We start from the raw sequence: 19,903 nt of genomic DNA, 5'->3' as shown, positions 1-19,903 counted from the left end.
AACGAGATTGCATTTATAATCCCCTTTCAATAAAAACAAACACTTATAAACGTTATTTTGGGGAATTTGGGCTTAGCTGCTCATACTACTTCTTGCTAGTGGGGGCGCTGGCAATCTTAGGGGATCCTGAGAAAATGAAGAATTATAGTTAAATCTTGGCTGTAGTAGTCTGTATCGACCTTTCAGGGCATCTTGGTTGATCAAACCATATTAGCCTGGAAGCAATCCACAGGGTCTCCTCCTTTGTGGAAACAAAAGCAGAACCTCTTTTTAAAGAAACGTTTCCTTAGACCCAATTTTTGAAGTCAAGGTACCTTTAAAATATCCATATTGGTTTAACTGAGTAGCCCCTACAATTAAATGTCTCTCTCCAGTTAAAAATCCGAAAGACGACACAATCCAGACTGTGTGATTTCCATCTTTATGTGGCTTAACTTTTATATTACTTTTACTGTCTCTTTAAAGACTTTATTTTCTAAAACTGTTTCTTTGTATAACTGCATATATTCCTTTTCCTCTCTCTTCCAAGCCTACGTACATTTTTACACACACTGTAAACCATTTAGAGTGTTGTTCCATTGGAATCTGTCTTACTGGGAATCTATAATCCTTCTCTGACCAGGAGAGATTTTAAACTGCTAAGCTACATGGCTAGGACCAATGTGGCAGCCTTGGCTTCTGACTCTGCCCACCTCAGCTTCCCAACATGGCAGAAGTATGCCTACCACCAACTCCAGGAAGCAATGGGTCTATGCCTCCAGCAAGCACTGTGTAGCGTAGAAACCTTCCTTCCTTCCTTCCTTCCTTCCTTCCTTCCTTCCTTCCTTCCTTCCTTCCTTCCTTCCTTCCTTCCTTCCTTCCTTCCCTCCTTCCTCCCTCCCTCCCTCCCCTCCCCTCCCCTCCCCTCCCCTCCCCTCCCCTCCCCTCCCCTCCCCTCCCCTCCCCTCCCCTCCCCTCCCCTCCCTTTTCCTCCCCTTTTCTTTTCTTTCTTTCTTTCTTTGGTCTGTACTAGCAAAAGCTAAATTGCCATGCAGCATGCTTCATGGCTTGGAGACACCTCTGTGTACCTTGGTGGTCAAGCCCACATGCCGTGAACATCCATACTGTGGCTCAAGTCCATACGCCATGGCATCTCTGTATCACAGCTGGCCTGAGAGACACAACTAGGAAGCTGCTCTTGGCTCCATTTTAGACCCCTCCCCCCTCTTTTTTAAGCTTTCTCAGGTTTTGGGTAGAAATTCTTGCTACCATGTTGGATGCCAAATGTAGCCAGAAGTTTCTCTGGTCCTGCCTGACCCACAGTCAGGATGAATCTCTCCCTCCTGTGTCACCCAGCTGCTTAGTCCCAAGTGAACACAGAGGCTTATGTTACTTATAAACTGTATGGCCTTGGGCCAGGCTTCTTGTTAGCTAGCTCTTAGAACTGAACTCAACCCATTTCTGTTGATCTATATGTTGCCATGTGGCCTGCTCATGTAGGGTGATTGGTCTGCTGGCGTTTTGTTGCTCCTTGGGCAGTGGGCTGGTGTCTCCCCCCACTCTCCTTCCTCCTCTCACTCTCTCTCTCGGATTTTCCCGCCTGTCTCTGTCCTGCCCTGCCATAGGCCAATGCAACTTTATTTATTAGCCAATGGGATCAACACATATTCAGAGCATACAGAAAGACACCCCACAGCAAGACCACCTGTCAGAGCACATGCTAACTGAGTGATGTCAAGAGTAGAGAGAGGAGCTTTAAACAGCATCACACGGGAAAGAGAAATTTAGAGGGCTGGCCAGTAACCCCAAGTCTGTCTTTGGACCACTGTAAAGAGTGTTAGGTTTGGAGAGAGGTAGGGAAGTACGCATCATTACGCGGTCTTGGTGGCAGTATGGCTCAGTGGATAGTTGCTGCTGCAGTTCTGATCATGTAGGGTGATCCGAAGTCCCTATCACATTTGGGGACAGGACAAGTTGGTTCTTTGGAGACGATTGATTACTCTCCAGGGTATAGCTTTTCCTTCCTGGATAATTGCTTTCTCTGGGAAAGGAGGTTTGGGATGCTGTGTTTTTCTTGGAATCCAGGGTGACTTGGAGTTCAGGAGAGAAGTCTGGAACAGAACACAGTAAAAAGCATCCAGTAAGATGCTTCAGTTACTCTTCCTTTTGTTCCTTCTCGTCTTGAAGGAATGAGATAGGTTAGGAATCACCAGTTTTTAGACTCATACTCTGAGTAATTAACATGTCTACATGCAGAGCTAATTAGGTGACTCAGAGGAGACGGCTATAAAACAAAGGCTGAGGTGAGGTGGTCGCCTGCTGCTTTAGTTACCTTGTAGACCCAAGTGGGAGTCAGCACTTTGAGCAGAAGCAGCTTCCAAAGTGCTGTTAGAGTAGCATTTTCCTGTAAAAATGTAGCACGGAAAGTAAATTGCACTCTCACTAATGGCTTTTTAGAAATGTAAGTGGCCAACAACACCGTTTTTGTTAATTTCTGGGTCTTGTTTTTCTCTATTTCTTAAGAAATAAGATAAATAAAAGCAATTGATTGTTAAACTTACACATAATTATATGTGTATAAAAGTATATATAGCCAACTAAGTGTACATGCATGCCCCAATGTAAATTAATTGTATATAACACTTTATATAAATATTACATATGTGACTCTATTGTACTTTCAGACCATCTTATTTAGAAAAACCAGTGCAATCAGGGTAGAGATGGGCAGTACATATGCCTGTCTTAGAAACTGGGTTTGAGAAAGGCTTATAGGCTATGTTTGAATACGTTCTTTCTAAATGCCTACTGTTTGATAGGTAATGCTTTGTTTAGGAAATATATATACAAGTGATTACCCTAGGTGTTCAGATTAGGGAGAAAAATACAACAATAGATTGCATAAAACTATCTGAACCTTGTTTGAATACAGAGAACCTGCAGCCCATCTGTCACGTCTTTTAAGCCCTTAGGGATCTAGTAGGTAAGAGAAAGTTGGAGCACATCATTTGTAGGTGGTGTCTGTGAGTAGGCATGGCAGTGGGAGACGTTTAAACCACTTAGCTGTGTGTATTCTGTTCACACTGCTTTCCCTTAATGCTTGCTAGAAGATGAGTAAAAAAACAGGCACCAAGTCTCAAAATTTCATAGTAGTGAAAAAGTGGAAACCACCTATGTAGTGCCAAGGGGGTGTTTGCTAACCTTCACTCAGGTCTGTTCAGCAGGACAGTGTGAACCTGTTGACAACAGTGCAGATAGATTGTGTCAAGTTTTAATTTACTTTTTACTTGTTTGTTGTGTCTGTATTGTGTTTATGCCACGTATGCCAGGTGCCTGTGGAAGCCAGAAGAGGATGTCGGATCCCCTGGAACTTGAATATGAGGGATTGTGAGCCTCCCTAAGTGGGTGCTGGGAACCACACTTAGGTCCTCTGCAAAAGTAGTCAGCATGTATTCTTTATTGCTGAGGCATTCGCTAACCTTGCAAGTAAATTCGAGATATAAAGATACACAAATTTTACAAAAGGAGCGGAAACGGCATCACCAAGCTGTAGACAGTCAAATTTTGTGTGAATTTTAGTTTCCTTTTTATATTTAATACCCTTTAAAAATCATTTTATGAGAACGGTAGGAAGATTTTTAAATTTTAAATAGAGACTAGCCTTAAGCAGTTCTACCTTCTGAACAATGTAATTATGCACGACAGGATGGATTGATGGCATGATTGGCTTCTAAGGATGAGGCTTGGCTTCTGTGCGATGAGAATGGACTATAGTAGGGTCAAAAGATATGAGCAATGTGTCCAATGGGAATGAGGACTTTGGCCAAGATAGAAATGGACAAGGGGCCGGTTTGAAAGGCCTCACTCTTGATGTGAAATCTACCCCAAGAAGTGAGGGGGTTGAATGTGCTGTAAGGTAAAGGACAGAGGCCTGGGTGATAAGAGTTTTGTTTGAGATACTGGCCTGGTGGTGACATTCACTAACCAAGGTGGAGAATACAGGAGATGACGTTCTTCCTTGTCCTCCGTCCATGTTTTCAAGTAAGGCAAGTGGTGGGAAATGGTAAAGTCAGTTTAACACGGCCTAAGAGCAGTGGTTTTGAGTATGAAACTGAATGTCTTTACCATGCTAATGTCTGATTTGGGGTGACTTAATTTTGGGGACCTTTTTTTCTCATGTGTAACAATGGATATGATAGTGATTAATTAATTAATTATTAGGTAATTAATTAATGGAGGTTAAGTGAGTTGAAAAGATACCTTGTGCAGTGAAATTTGAGTTCACCGGGCTGTTGGAAATGTGGGCCTTGAACTCTGGAGAGATTTGAGCTAGAAGAGAGCCACCTGGGACTTGTGTATGTGTGTATGGTAGAGCGCTTTCCTGGCATCTCCTTTATATACTGTCACTCTGGTAATGACAGTTAGGGTCCTCAAAAGTTGTGGTCTGAATTCAGAATCAAAGAGAACAATACGTTATTAATAGCCTGGGAATTCCATCTGAATGTGCAGATGCCTGGACTGAGAAGACCTAGGGCAGTGAGCAGAGCGGGTACTATGGGTAGATCATGGATTTGGAGTTAATGGCAGGGTATCTGTAGTGTTCCTTGGCACTTAGTGACCCTGTTGAGGTCTCCCCACCCTCATTCTGTAGACCAGGGTCCTCAGGGATGATGCATTTAGTAGACGGTTTACACTAGGCCCTTCCCCTCCTCCTTGCTGTATTTGTGTGTTGCTGTGTCCAGATACTTAGTGCCTGATGTAAATTTTGGGGCCAAATAGGTTCTAGAGACTGAGTTAGAACTTTGATTTGTTAAAATAGTTTAACCTTCTCCCTAGTGCTTAGGTTAGGAATCTGTTGTTCCCACAATTTCTGGGGCAACCCCACACTTTTCTCTTTAACATACACTTCAGTTGCTCATCTTCAACTATTCCTCATTCCAGGGTGCTGTTGGAATAGAACAATCCACGGCCCACGCTTGTAGTACTTGTTGATTGTTTAGTTGTCTAGTGCCATCATTGGCTTTTTATCCCTACCCGTTTTCTTTTCATTTGCTGATTATTATTGTTGTTGTTGTTGTTATTATTATTATTATTAGGTGATAGGAGTATGTGGCAGTCTGTTATATGTTTGAATTAAAATTTCAATACTAGTTTGGGGACAGTTAATATCCCATTTTGTGGTGGTATTGTGTTCCCCAAAATATGTGTACCCTAATAAACTTATCTGGGGTCAGAGAACAGAAAAGCCACTAGATACTTAGGATAGGCAGTGGTAGCACACGCCTTTAATCCTAGCATTCCAGAGGCAGAAATCCATGTGTTCAAGGATACAGCCAAGCATGGTGACTCATGCCTTTCATCCCAGGAAGCGAGCCTTTAATTCCAGGGAGTGATGGTAGAAAGCAGAAAAGTATATAAGGCGTGAGGACCAGAAACTAGAAGCTTTTAGCTGGTTAAACTTCAGGTTTTTGAGCAGCAGTTCAGCTGAGAACCATTGGGATGAGGACACAGAAGCTTCCAGTCTGAGGAAACAGGACCAGCTGAGAAGTTGGCTAGGTGAGGGTAGCTGTGGCTTGTTCTGTCTCTCTGATCTTCCAGTGTTCACCCCAATACTTGGCTCTGGGTTTGATTTTATTAATAAGAACATTTAAGATTCATGCTATACCATTTCCTTAACGTTAAACTTTTTTTTTTAAATGTACTAATTTATTGCCGTAGAACTTTTCTTTCATGTTTGAGACCGAACAGGGTCTAAAGTCACACTTGGACAGATGCTTGTATTTTTGTAATTTTCTCAACCATTTCATGACTTGAATGGGAAGCAATGTGAGGTGTGGAGAACTTTGGCACATGACTAGAGTTCATTAATAGTGGGGCCTTTGACCCACTAGTTTCCTTGACCCTTACTTCCCACATCTGTAAATCGAAAGTGAGGCTACTTCCTTGTCTGATAGGTGAGCATTCGCTAAACGTGTGAGCTGAGTGGTGGTTGTGCAGTGTGTGCCAGCAAACGTGCCTTCTCTTGTAGTTTCATTAATAATGTTGGCATGGTAGCCCATCCTGCAGTCTTTTGGGTTTTGCTTTAAAAACAAGGGCTGTGATTGTTTTCTGGAGTTTTGATAAACTGTTCTTGTTTCTCAGGGTCTCACTTGAAGTCCTTCCCTGTCAGTGTGGCTGCTTTTCCTGTCACACCACTTGATCTTCTTATCGGGAGTTAGATATGGGGTTATCTTTCCTTCGGTGTTAAGTATCAAAACAGTGACAGTTCTCTGTTTCCCTTTGAATCGTTTACCTAGTGTAATTTTGAAAACTGACTTCTCAGGTTACCTGGCGAAGACGCTGGTTTCTTCTGCCACTTGGATCCCTTGTGTCCGTGCGTTTGTAGGATGTTTGTTAGGGAGTCAGCCTTAATTCGTGGAGTAACATTTTAGATCTTGCCTTTTTATATTTATTTGTTTTAGGTGTTTGAGTATTTTGCCTGCATGTATGTATGTGCACCATGTGCTGCTTGGAGCCTTTCAAAGTTAGCAGAGGTTGTCAGAGCTCTGGAACTGGAGTTTGATGGCTGGGAGCCTCCACTCTGGGGCTGGGAATGGAACCCAGACCTTCTGCAAGAACAGCAAGTGTACTTGGTCACTGACTGTCTCTCTCGCTCCAAATTTAACATGTTTTATACTTAACTGGCTTTGCTTATTTTCACCTTTGGAACCACCTAAATTGTCCCTTTAAATTCCATGGTGCATCATATTTTTTCATATAGATTAAAATTATTTATGAAGTAGTTATAAAACATGACAGAGATTACATAGGTACAACTAGAGAACAACAGAAAACTGCATGTGCTCTAAGTTTAATAAAAATGGTACCTAATTACCTTTTGAAACTCTTTACATGATGATGTTTTAAAAATCTGCTTTTGTTGTTCTGACCAGGCCGTGTTGTGGGGTTCCAGTGGCGTGGGACTCAGAGACCCACCTGCCTGTGCCTCTGAGTGCTGGGCAAGGTTGTGCGCCATGTTGGCTCATCTGTCCGCCTTTTGTAGCAGCTTCCTTCTTAGTGGTTGGAGTTAGAGACACTTTTTAGCTTGGTGTCATTACAAACTGTTGGGGCATCAACGAAGGCTTTGTACCCGATGTTGAGTTCGCTGGCCCCTGGTTTGATCTGACCTCACTAGAGCCTGACTGCTTCTTGAAGTCATAGCCTTGCTGTGCATGCTTGGCTGCCCAGTGTTGCCTTTATAAACACCAGCAGATGGGTGCTGCTGCTCACTAGTTCAGAGACTGACACCCAGGTGCTAAGCTCAGAACCTCCCAATACACACCATGTGCTCCACAGCCTGTTACCATTCTGAAGATAAACTGTAGGTTAATTTTATTCAGTGATTTCTCAGACAACTAAAGAGTAGTTTGCAAGTTTAGCTTCAGAAAACCACTGAAAATGAGTTCTTGAATTGATCATAGGATATTAATAGCTATTGTCAGAATATGAGCTGAAAAATACTAAAAGATCGTGAGAACCAGAAGTTCCTTCTGTAGGGATTGTGCATGGTTTTCCTTAGTGTCTACTGTTATCCTCCACAGCTTGAGAATGCTTTCATTTATTAGGGAAGAGGACAAATTGACTATCTGTATCTTTCTGAAATAAAAAAAATGACTGTCCATGTTTTTTTTTTAATTTTATAATTTCATTTTACATATCAGCCACAGATTCCCTTGTCCTCCCCCATCCTGCCCCTGACTGTCCGTGTGTTAAGGCTCTTGAAAAGGACATCCTATCTGAAGTGAGACTGCAAACAGCCCATTGGTGTTTGGACCTGTGTGCAGTGGAAGTCTTAGGGGGTAGATTTTTTCCTCAGTATGTGATGGTTAGGTGATAGGAAAACCAAGAGCAAGTTTTGTGACTTGTAGATACGTGTTAGCCTTCCCTAAGGGCTAATTTTCAAATGAGTACTGACTAGTGCGTGATGTTTCTAAAAGGTGTCAAATTGTGTTTTTACCCTTAGATGTTTAAATCAGTAGTGAATAACTAGTACCTCAGTTTTTATCAACTTCTAATAAAGAGTCCTGGGGGCTGGAGCGCTGACTCAGCAGGTAAGAGAACTAGCTGTTCCTGCAGAGGACCCAGCTCAGTTCCCAGCACCCAGGTAGGAGCTCACAACTTGTTGTGCCCCCTTCTGGTCTCCCAGGCACCAGGATGTGCATGATGCACAGTTGTATACTTGCAGGCCAAACTCCTACACTTAACAGGATAAAATGAAATGACCAAAAGAATGCTGAGACCTTGTTTGGTCCAGTCTTTTTTTTTTTTTTTTTTTAAATAATGTATTTATTTTAGGCATTTGTATTTTGCTGGCAGGTATGTCTGTGTGAGTGTCAGATCCACTGGAGATGGAGTTACAGGCAGTTGTGTGTAGATGTAACTGTCTTGTTAAATAAGAAACACAGAGCCAATGCAGAGATGAAAGCCCAAGAGGTCAGAGTGATAGCTAAGAGCTAAAACCTTACCCTTCACTGCCGCTCCTGTACTTCCCTCCGCAAGAGACCTACTTCCTGTCTGTTTGTCCTTTTTATTGACTTTGTTCTGCCTTCTCATTGGTTATAAACCCAACCACATGACCTCCTCGTCACTGCCTGTCTATACAGGCCTCCAGGTCTTCTATGGTTGGTATTGAGATTAAAGGCATGTGTCTCAATGCTGGCTGTATCCTTGAACACACAGAGATCTGCCTGTCATGTGATCGGGATTAAAGGTGTGCGCCACCACCGCCCAGCTTCTGCTATGACTTGCTGTTAGCTCTGACCCCCAGGCAACTTTATTTATTAACATAGAATTAAAATCACATTTCAGTACAAATAAAACACCACCATAGTTGTGAGCTGCCATGTGGGTGCTGGGGATTGAACAGGTCTCCTGGAAGATCAGCTGTGTTCTTAACCTCTGAGCCATCTCTCCAGCCCCTTGATCCAATCTTGTAAGGACTTGGATGGCAGTGTCACTGTCATCTGTTTATGTTGAAACTACGCAGTTCATCAGTGTCGTTGTAAGCGTTACCGGTGCACACTGTGAAGTGAAGGCTAAAGTGGCTGTAAATGGAGTCAGAGCTAGGGACTGAACGGCCCCGTCTCTGCTGTTCTTGTAGTCCATGCATGCTACAATTTCAAAGACCCGCAATTTCTGAGGGGGGAAAATTTGACAGCTGTAACTACATGAAGCAAAAGTATTTAATTTCACTGATTCAGTTGTCTTTAGAAGCAGCTATTGTGATGGTTACTTTTATTGTTTCTTTACTCCCCTAGCCATGCATTTAGCCACACCATACACCTAGCATGCACCTGTCTGTGTACCTAATCATTCCCTTAGCCATGCACCTATCTGTACCTAATCATACACCTAGGCATGCACCTATCTGTACCTAATCATACACCTAGGCATGCACCTATCTGTACCTAATCATACACCTAGCCGTGCACCTATCTGTACCTAATCATACACCTAGGCATGCACCTATCTGTGTACCTAATCATACACCTAGGCATGCACCTATCTGTGTACCTAATCATGCACCTAGGCATGCACCTATCTGTGTACCTAATCATGCACCTAACCATTCACCTAGCCATGCACCTATCTGTACCTAATCATGCACCTAGGCATGCACCTATCTGTGTACCTAATCATACACCTAGCCATGCACCTATCTGTACCTAATCATACACCTAGGCATGCACCTATCTGTGTACCTAATCATACACCTAGGCATGCACCTATCTGTGTACCTAATCATACACCTAGGCATGCACCTATCTGTGTACCTAATCATACACCTAGGCATGCACCTATCTGTACCTAATCATACACCTAGGCATGCACCTATCTGTACCTAATCATGCACCTAGGCATGCACCTATCTGTGTACCTAATCATGCACCTAGGCATGCACCTATCTGTGTACCTAATCATGCACCTAGCCATGCACCTATCTGTGTACCTAATCATGCACCTAGCCATGCACCTATCTGTGTACCTAATCATGCACCTAGGCATGCACCTGTCTGTGTACCTAATCATACACCTAGCCATTCACCTAGCCATGTACCTATCTGTACCTAATCATACACCTAATCATACACCTAGCCATGCACCTATCTGTACCTAATCATACACCTAGGCATGCACCTATCTGTACCTAATCATACACCTAGCCGTTCACCTGTCTGTGTACCTAGCCATGCACCTAACCATTTACCTAGCCATGCACCTAACCATTTACCTAGCCATGCACCTAACCATTTACCTAGCCATGCACCTAACCATTCACCTTGCTGTGAACCAAGGACTGGTGCCCCTTGGCTGGGGTGTGTCTTGGTAGCAGCAGTGTCTGTCTCACCTGGAAAGGCTGTCCTTTGGCAGGAGGTCAGGAATATAGGCAGTGATTTCAGAATAGGCAGTTTGCAATGTAAACTAATTCATAAATTCAACCACCTGTCCAAGCAGATGCTCATCCAGTGAAGTGTTTCCTTTTGCTGCTGTGGGGAGGACAGAGTTGGACTTTTAACCTTAGAGTTCAAAAGTAGGAGAAATAAGTGAAAAACAAATTATTTGGCAACAATAAATGGAGAATATAAATATAGATATATATATCTCCCACTTGTCTAAAAATATTCTGACAGTTTTCTTACTATTTTGTAGCATTATTTGGATTTCTACTAATAAGTTCATTTGGGCTAATTAGCACTATTGGGAGTTACAGTTATTGATGTAAGTTGTTTCAGTCTAGATGATTTTTTTTTTTGTAGTTTACCTGGAATAATGGACTACTCTCAGACAGTAAACTCTTTGGATGGTGATTTGAGAACGTACAATATGTTGGAGAAAAGGGTTATGAAGGGGGGTGGCTGGGGGAGTCTTTATGTCCAGTGTAGGGAATGGCAGGCCGTGGGAGCACAGCAGCACCCAGAGGACAGCTTGCCAGGATGGTTTAGAGCAGACAGGTGTTTGACTTTCCTCTCTCACAGTCTGCAGTGCCTGTGACTGACAGTATCTCTGTGCTTGTTGGTTTGTTTCTTTGCATGTACTTTCTTTAAAAACTTTGTGGTTAAGAGCACCTGCTGCTCTTCCAGAGGGCCTGAGTTCAATTCCCACCACCCATATGGCAGCTCACAACTGCCTGTAACTCCAGTTCCAAGGAATCCCAACACCCTCACAGATAAACAAACAGACAAATACCAATACAATAAGACAATAAATAAATCATTTTAAAAAAACTTTTTTTTTTTTTTTGGTTTTTTGAGACAGTGTTTCTCTGTGTAGCTCTATGCCTTTCCTGGAACTCAACTCTGTAGCCCAGGCTGGCCTCAAACTCACAGAAATGTGCCTGCCTCTGCTACTACCACCCGGCTAAAAAAATTTTTAAAGGTTAGCAAACAAGCCCATCTTAGGAATCAATAGGCTTACTAATTAATTAGTTAGTTAATTGGTTTAGCTGCCTTGAGAAGTAGGCCAGTAAAAGCAATCTTGCTTCCTTGGAATGGTCGTGGGATTTCACCGTATCCCTTGTAAGTTACTCTTCAGCTTGTTGGTCTTGGCTTCTCCCCTGTCCTGTGTGTTCCCCATTGATAGCTGTGAGATTTGGTCATCGTGGAATTGTCTCAGCAGTCACAAAATTACCGGTGGGATCAGTAGACAGGAGGGGCTCTTAGAGAGTTAAAATGGACCACTTGGGGAGCAAGGGAGGAGTTATGGGCAGGATAACTGCATTGAAAAATGTCTCTGAATTTAATCTACAAATAATATTGGTAGGTTGACACGTTGTCCTTCCTACAGATAGCTCTTAGTACCTCTGCCTTGTTAGTAAGTCACTGTGAAAAATGAGTTAAAATTTGTATTGGTTTGTGCATGTTGTTCAAGATCATAAACGGTTTATTTTCTTTAGATAGATTATATAAAAGTGCACAGTATCCAGACTTACTTGATGCCTAGAAATGGTTATTGGTCATAGGCACATTTTAATACTTTTTTCTTTTTCATGATAGTTGATTATGTTATATTTTCTATATGCTTGATTTTGATAAATGAATAGAAATTATTCAAGTAAGTGTAAATGTTAGTAAATTAAATTGACAAATTTGGAGTAATTTTATCTGTGTTTCAGAGATTATAGCTATATTAGATACTCCTCAATAGGGGTATGCAATTGTCTTGCATCATCATATCTTATTGTCCTCTGTTTTTCTTCACACAGTGTTATAATTTTGCCGCTGGACTCTTCCCTCCCTTCCCCCACCCCATCAGGATGATATGAGACTTGAAAGAAGACGATGCATACAGGTGACTCACGTTTTGAATACAGTAGAGATGTGGCTGTAAGATACTGTGGGACTGGCTGTTAGTGAGCCTGCAGGGTGGGCTTCTGGTTCCTAGGCTCAGGAAGGCACAGGTAGAAGGTATTGAAAGTGACTCTGGGACGTGGGGTGATGCTCACTTTTAATGGTCACGTTAATAGTAGAGTAATTCTTAGCACTTGAGCTTTTAAAAGCTGGCTCATGCTTTTAAAATGAATATTTCTGTTTTAAAACCTAATAACATTTACTTTTATGGTTAAATATATGTCTCCCTGTATTCCTATGGTAACATGGCAAATCTTTCCTGGGACTCAATGTTAAGATCATGTCGGTAAGACTGGCAGGTAGCGGTGAAAAGCTCTAGTGGAACACTTCATGTGTGGTCCTTAAGCAAGCACAGTCTGGGAGTTTGCCTGCCTGCCTTCCTTCCTGCCTTCCTTCCCTCCTTCCCTCCTTCCCTCCTTCCTCCCTCCCTCCCTCCCTCCCTCCCTCCCTGTATTGTTTTCCAAGTTTTGCCTTCTTCTTCATCCCGTGTCATTGGAATTTCTAGATGACAAACTGTGAAGTTGTTTTGAAGTCTGTGTTTACTTACTTCATAGTTAAGTGAGGAGATCTTACTTGTATTGTAACCAGAGACTCCTCCATTCTGAGTGTGGCTGTGTTCAGACTGAAAAATACAGTGTGGCCAGTGGGTCACATGTGACTAACCTGTGTGCTTGTTAATTAGGCAGATGGGAGACATTTTGTTAAACAAAGTTACTTACCTTTACTGGTAGATTTGAGTTTTTATTTGATTATATTATAAACTTAATATTTGAAAATTATTTTTAACTGGGGAAGAAATAAATCTTGAGTAAGTCTGGTATTGATGATAATTGGTATAGCTGTTGGTGATTTTTATTTTTGTGACCCCAATTTTCTAAAATAATTTTTTCTTTTGCTTTAGAATAGAATTTTAGCTATGTCATTGTCTATGATAAAATGTGTTTGACTACAGCACTTGTAACTTATATGAAGTAAGTTACTGTGTGTTTCACACGGGGCCCCACTGTTTCTGGAGTTCATGATGGCAGCTGGTTAAGCAGTGACTAGTCACCCTCATGGTACTTATCACACACACATGTATGTAGACTTACTATGTGTGTTTGCCTAGACACCCTGTTGCTGGCATTCTGGGAACACATTCTGCTTGAGTGGCTGGTTGTTAAAATCGTCATGGTGCTGATGCTGAATATCATCGTAGAAGAACCAACAGGAATGTTCACAGAAACGTTTCCTTTGGATTTGTAAACTTGGCCTTTGATGCAGGAGCAGCTCATCAGCACTGTCAGCTCCTAGGCTGCTCCTTGGCTGCAGTATGTGTAGTCTGGTTCTGCCAAGCAGATGCTGTCTGTATTGTTGTAGAGGTCAGTGGGAGATCAAAGTAGCTTGTAATTGTTTCATAGTTATCTGTGACTTCCTGATTGGGAGATTTTCTTCAGGATGCTTTCGCTTTGCAAAGTTGTTTGTAATCAAAGGCACAATGTGTTTCCAAGTAGCTGTTTCTCCTAAAGACTTTATGGTCTCAGTAGTATTGAGAAGCTGGAGAGCAAATGTTTTTAAAAGATACCCAGGTAACATAGTAAGTGTTGCAGTACATTTGTGATATAAGCCAGTCTTTTGGCTTTTTTGGAACTTAACCAGTATTTATCGCCTTGCAAAAGAAAAACATAACCCAAGAAAAGTCTTTTTAACATATGTGTACGTTGCTGGTATATTTCTCATTCACAGTTTGAAAGTTGATTCTTTTTTTATCATACAGCTTCCCTGATCAGTTAATATGGTACTTTCCTTTTAATATTGCAGCGTGTATTATACTGTAGCTGACACAACACATACAAGCTCATGAGGAGTTTCTCAGTGAAAATGATTGCCGCAGTGTTTACACGTGCTCGAAAGTGAATGTTCTGCTCTCTTATACATTACTTCATGGTACTGGCCTTGTTGCGTTTCTTAAATGTTTACTTTCCCATTCCATTTTATTGATGGAAGTGTAGGTTGAGGAATGCTAGAAAAGTCATTGAAGTTGGAATTGGCTAGTTCACTTTTCTGTACTCAAAATGTAATAGATTTTCATGGTAACTGTGTGAGGTGATAGCTGTGTTAATTTCCTTGATTTTTTTTTTTTGTAACTTTGCTATTGTCCACATGAATACAGTATCATGCAGTATACATAGGTGTGTACACTTGATATTTCCTAGTTATCCCCATAAAGCTGGGGAGAAAGGAAGGAAAGGACAAGGAAAGAGAGTTATTCACAGAGCCAGAGTCAAACTGACGTGTCTGGAGCACAGGTGTGTGTTGGCTGCTGCTTTCACTTGTTAGAACGCTAAGCTCCTCCTTTGGTTGTGTCCAGTGGAACTAGAACGCAGTATTAGGTAAATTCAGAGTTACCTTTAAATTCTGGAAGGATGTATGCAAACATTTATTTGGCTAACACTTGTTTCATAACAAGTACTGTAATGAGTGTTGTGCCTCTAAGAATTCTGGGTATTTACCTATCTAGGGTCATATTTCCTTTAGAGGAAGGGGTGGATGTGTGAGGACCATGAAATGGATGTATGTCATAACATTTTAGCACCTACCTATGAAATTCAAGGCATATAGAGCAAAAATACCATATTCTCAGTCTAATTGTGTTCACAGTAATGGCTTCAGTTGACACTTCAGTGCCCATGTTATAAGAATCTCTGTTCATGGGCTGGAGAGATGGCTCAGCAGTTAAGAGCACTCGCTGTTCTTCTAGAGGTCCCAAGTTCAATTCCCAGCACCCACGTGTTGGCTCACAACCCTCTGTAATGAGATCTGGTGCCCTCTTCTGGCCTGCAGGCAGAACACTGTATACATAATACATACATAAATCTTAAAAAAAAAATCTCTGTTGAGGGTTAGTGAAATGTCTCAGTCAGTAAGGGCATGATGTACAGCCAGTAAGTGTTTTAGAACTTTTTACTACATTTGTTTACGTACTTGTGTGTGCCTCAGTGTGAAGGACAGACTTGTGGGCGTCTGTCCTTTCCTTCCTCCATTTGAGTCCTGGGGATTGAATTCACCTCACCCTGACTGCCACTTCTAGACTCAAGTGACTACCTCCTGGTTGTCTCCTACATAATCCCTTCTTCCCATTTAAATGTCGCAATGATGGGAGGTATCAGCTTGTTACCAAGTTCAGTTTCTTTTGGATACAGAATCATTCCTAAGATTAGATTTGGGGGAAAAAGCAAACCCTACTCAGAATCACTATGCGCATTAACATAAAGCCTCCCGCAGGAAGGAACCTGGGAGGCCAGCATTTCTTCAGTGTGTTTGGTTAAAGAGCCCCTTTATATTTTGATTTATACTCACATCCTGTAGACCATTATTTGGGAAAACTTGTTCCCTTTGACAGCTGCTCCTGCTCTTTGTTTGAGTGGTTTTCTTTAACAAAGTAGCTGTTTAAAGTATATAATAGTAACATGCTAGTCACTTAAAAAATTTAGTAGTGGTGGGAGATGGCTTATTTGGCAAAGTGTTTGCTGTGCAAGTGTGAGTTTTGATTCTCACCACCCATGTACAAAGATGGCCTGGTGGCATGTGCCATGTGCCTAGCTCATTAGAGGTGGAGACAAGATGGTTTCTGGAGCTAACTCTCTACTCAGCCTAGCTGAGTCAGTGAGAGACCTGTCTCAAAGAAAGAAGGTGGGAACCAGTTGAAGACACCTCATGTTGGCTTCTAGCCTATGTGTGGTTGAACACACACTTGACCACCCCACCCCACCCCACCCCACCCCATGAGTCAAGATTGTTTTGTTATATGTAGCCCCTGATCATCCTTGAACTGTATTTGTACCTGTGTTGGCCTAGTACTCAGAACCCCCCTGCCTTGCCTCTGCCTTTGGAGTTTTGGAGTTATATGTGTTTGTCAGCATGCTTAGCTAGTCTTAGATTTATTTTATATCTATGAGTGTTTTGCCTGCATATATGTTTGTGCACCGTGTGTGTGCCTGGTCATTTCAGAGGACAGAAGAGGCATTGGGTCCTCTGGAACTGGAGTTACAGGTGGTTGGGAGCCACTGTGTAGGCTCTGGGAATCAAACCTGGGTCCTCTGCAAGAGCAGCAAGCGCTCTTAACCACTGAGCCAACTTCCAGCCAGCCCCCAGCTTTTTCTAAAATTAATATTTTTCTCAGTTTTAAAAGTTGCTAACAAGTATTCATGAATATTTGGCTTGAATGTCAAAGTGTTTTAACTTTGAGGCTACTGAGGTCATGGGATTTGGAGAACTTTAAAGCTTCTACTAAAACCTGTGAGAAAGCTGGTGGTCCTAAGTTTTCACTTCCTGGCATTAGGTGTGTCTGGCTCTCTGGGTGACAGTGCTCGTTACAGTTCAGGGAACTCAGGTCGGCTGGTGGGAGGGCAGGCTGCTGCAGATGGGGGTGGGGGTGGGGTGGGGAGGGTGGGGAGCCACAGCTGCTCCCTCTGTGATCATGTGAGGAGTGCCTTCTGGGCTGGAGGTCGGGGTCTCTAGTGCATCCCACCCTTCTCCCTGTGCGTCTCCAGGGTACTCTGCCAGCGGAGTGATGCTCGAGCACAGGTCTGCTCAGTGTCTGCTGCAGAGGCCTGGAGGAGCTCCTCCTCGCTGTCTGCCATTTCTTCCGTGTTTGTACTTTGTGGTTCCAGCGTTTCTCTTCTAAGCAGCCCTGCTGATTGTGTCACGAGAACACAGTGTGGCAGTTGAGACACACACACACACACACACACACACACACAACACACACACACGAGATGGGTCAGTCTCGCTGGGAAGCTGAGTTTTTGTAGGTGGTAAGGCCTTTACTGAAAGCCTAGACAAAAGCAGATGTTTACATTACTTTAATGCTTTAAAATCGCATTTATTTGTGTGTGTGTGCATGCATTTGTGCTACAGTGTACCTGTGGAGGTCAGAAGACAGCTTGTAGGTGCCAGTTCTCCTGCTGTGTGGGTTTGGGGGACAGTCCCATTTTTCTGGTCCTTACAGTACTTTTTATTTTAGGGCTGCTTTGTAAATGCCTGTTCTAGGTTCTACTGCTGTGGTAAAACATGATGCCTAAAGCAGCTTGGGGTGGAGCTGGTTCATGTCAGCTTACAGCTCTTATCATAGTCCGCCTGTGAGGGGAGTCAGGCAAGAACTCAGGGCAGGACCTGAAGCAGAAGCCAGGGAGTGTTCCTTGTTGGTTGACTCGTCAGCTTTGCTTTCTCAAGCCGTCCAGGAGACCTACATAGGGGTGGCACCATCCACAGTGGACTAGGCCTCCCACATCCGTCCATAATCAAGACAGTACTCTGCAAATTTGTCTTTTAGCCAATCTTCTGAAGGCATTTTCTCAGTTAAGATTCCTTCTTCCCAGATATGTCAAGGTTTGTGTCAAGTTGACAAAATCCAACCAGTAGAGTTTACGTCTGAAAGAATGAGGGGCTAGAAAGATGAGTCAGCTGTTAAGAGCACTGGCTGCTCTTCTGGAGGACCCAGGTTTGATTCCCAGTTCTCACTTTGCAGCTCCAGTTGCCGTGGATCTAATGCCCTCTTCTGGTCTCCGTAGGCACCAGACACACATGAATATGCACATACACATAATAATAATAATAATAATAATAATGATGATGATGATGATGATAATGATAATGATAATAATAATAATAATAATAATGTCAGAGTTCTACAAAAGTGATAGCTCAAGGTGGATTTTCATCAACCCTGTTTTCCCTAAAAGTGGACAGAAAATCTAGATGGGCAAAACCCCCAATCCCACAGACATTGCCTACGAGACCATGTGAAAACATCCCCACTGGCGCAGATAGAAATGAGTCCATACAATCAGTGATCACCACCACAGTGGTGTGGTGTCAGGATTTGTGTATAAGGACGCACAACAGAGTTAACTAAGGGACCCGAAAATCTGAAGCTCACCAGCAAAAACTCCCACAGAAGCATAGTGGGCAGGTCTGAGAATATTAGTGCGAGCCAGAAAAGTGTAAGTTCTCAGGAGTGTTTAAGATCTGAAAGGGTTAGAGCTGGGTCCTGTAGATTCTCAAAGCCAGTTAAAGCTTCCTTGCTAGCTGAAGCAGACACCACTGGAAATAGACTCCAAATTGAGCAGTTGTGGAATCAGCATGGGCAAAGCAAAGAAAAGTTGGGGAAGATAAAAACCCAGGAATTGTTACTTAATAGTTTACATATTTCATTTATTTATTTTTTATTTTATAATTTAATTTAATTTTACATATCAGCCACGGATTCCCCTGTCCGTCCCCCCCCCCAAACCCACCCCCATTCCCATCTCCTCGAGGGCAAGGGCTGCCCTGGGGATTCAGCTCAGCCTGGTAGATTGAGTCAGGCAGGTCCTGTCTTGATGTCCTCATGAAGATGGGGAGAGAGGACACTACTGAAGACCGTAGTCTAGGCTCCCCGTAGTTTGTGTTATCCTGTGTGTGTGGTCAGAGGACAGCAGCTGCCAGCAGGTGCTCTACTGCCACCTGGTGGGACCCAGGGGTCGGCCGCAGCCCTCCTCTGCACCTGAGCCGTCTTGCTGCCCCTCAGTAGTAGTTTCCTTTTTGCATAACCTCCATATAGTTTTTATAACGTAGATAAAAATTACCAGGAAAGAATCACAGATTCCCCACGGCTGTGCGAGTGGTCAGCGCCACCACTGTCATCTCCTTTCTCTCTCTGTTGTTGTTATTTTGACAGAGGTTTGGCCTAGTAGCCCAGGATGGTGCAGAACCCCTGTCTGTAGCCTCAACTTCTGAAGTGCTGGAATTATAGATGCCCACAGTTATGCCGGCTGCCAGAGAGTTTGGTGGGAATGTCTTTCTGTATGCTGTGAATATGTGTTGCTCTGATTGATTGATAAATCAAGCCGTTTGGCCTTTGGCAAGGCAGCTTAGAGGCAGGTGGGAAATCCAAATAGATAGAGGAGGAAGGAGAAAGTCAGCAGAGGAGACACTGCCAGCCGCCACCATGAGAAGCAAGATGGAAAGAACCGGTGAGCCACGAGCCTCGTATCAAAGTATAGACTTATAGAATGGGTTAGTTTACGATGCAGGAGCTAGCTAGCAAGAAGCCTGCCATGGCCATAGTTTCAAAATAATATTAGCCTCTGTGTGTTTATTTGGGTCTGAGCGGCTGCGGACTGCGCGGAACATAAGAAAACTTCCAACTCTTGTACTAACAAGAAGAGGAGGAACTGGAGAGATGCTGAGTGGTTAAGAGTACATGACACACATATGACAGCTCACAATCACCCATAATTGTAATTCCAGAAGACCACATGCCATCTTCTGGCCTCCATAGGTATCAGGCACATACATGGTGCACAAACATACATTCAGGCAAAACACTGACACACATAAAATAAAACTAATCTTTAAAAAATATTGTGAAAAGAGAACCTCAAGGGACAGAATATTACACAGACAGTAAGAATACACAGCAGGAAGAGATGCCTGCAGAGTACAGTTCCCACTGTACTCTGTTTCAGACAAACCCAGAAGAGTCTCAGGACTGATGGAACATGGAAGAACAGTAT

The 19,903-nt window shown here is 42.9% G+C and overlaps 1 protein-coding gene across 1 annotated transcript in view; it reads left to right on the top strand.

The window, feature by feature from the left end:
• The window catches only part of Dyrk1a (dual specificity tyrosine phosphorylation regulated kinase 1A), a 135,571-nt gene that overhangs the window by 38,885 nt on the left and 76,783 nt on the right, over positions 1-19,903 (top strand). Inside the window, 1 exon segment of the mRNA XM_028879950.2 lies at positions 12,221-12,306. Coding sequence (XP_028735783.1) covers positions 12,297-12,306 — 10 coding nt within the window. The 5' untranslated portion in view covers positions 12,221-12,296.

This window comes from Peromyscus leucopus, chromosome 12 (assembly GCF_004664715.2).
Source record: "Peromyscus leucopus breed LL Stock chromosome 12, UCI_PerLeu_2.1, whole genome shotgun sequence".
Taxonomy (NCBI): domain Eukaryota; kingdom Metazoa; phylum Chordata; class Mammalia; order Rodentia; family Cricetidae; genus Peromyscus; species Peromyscus leucopus.
The sequence above is the reverse complement of the archived record's forward strand: the minus strand, read 5'-3'. Positions and strand labels throughout refer to the sequence as shown.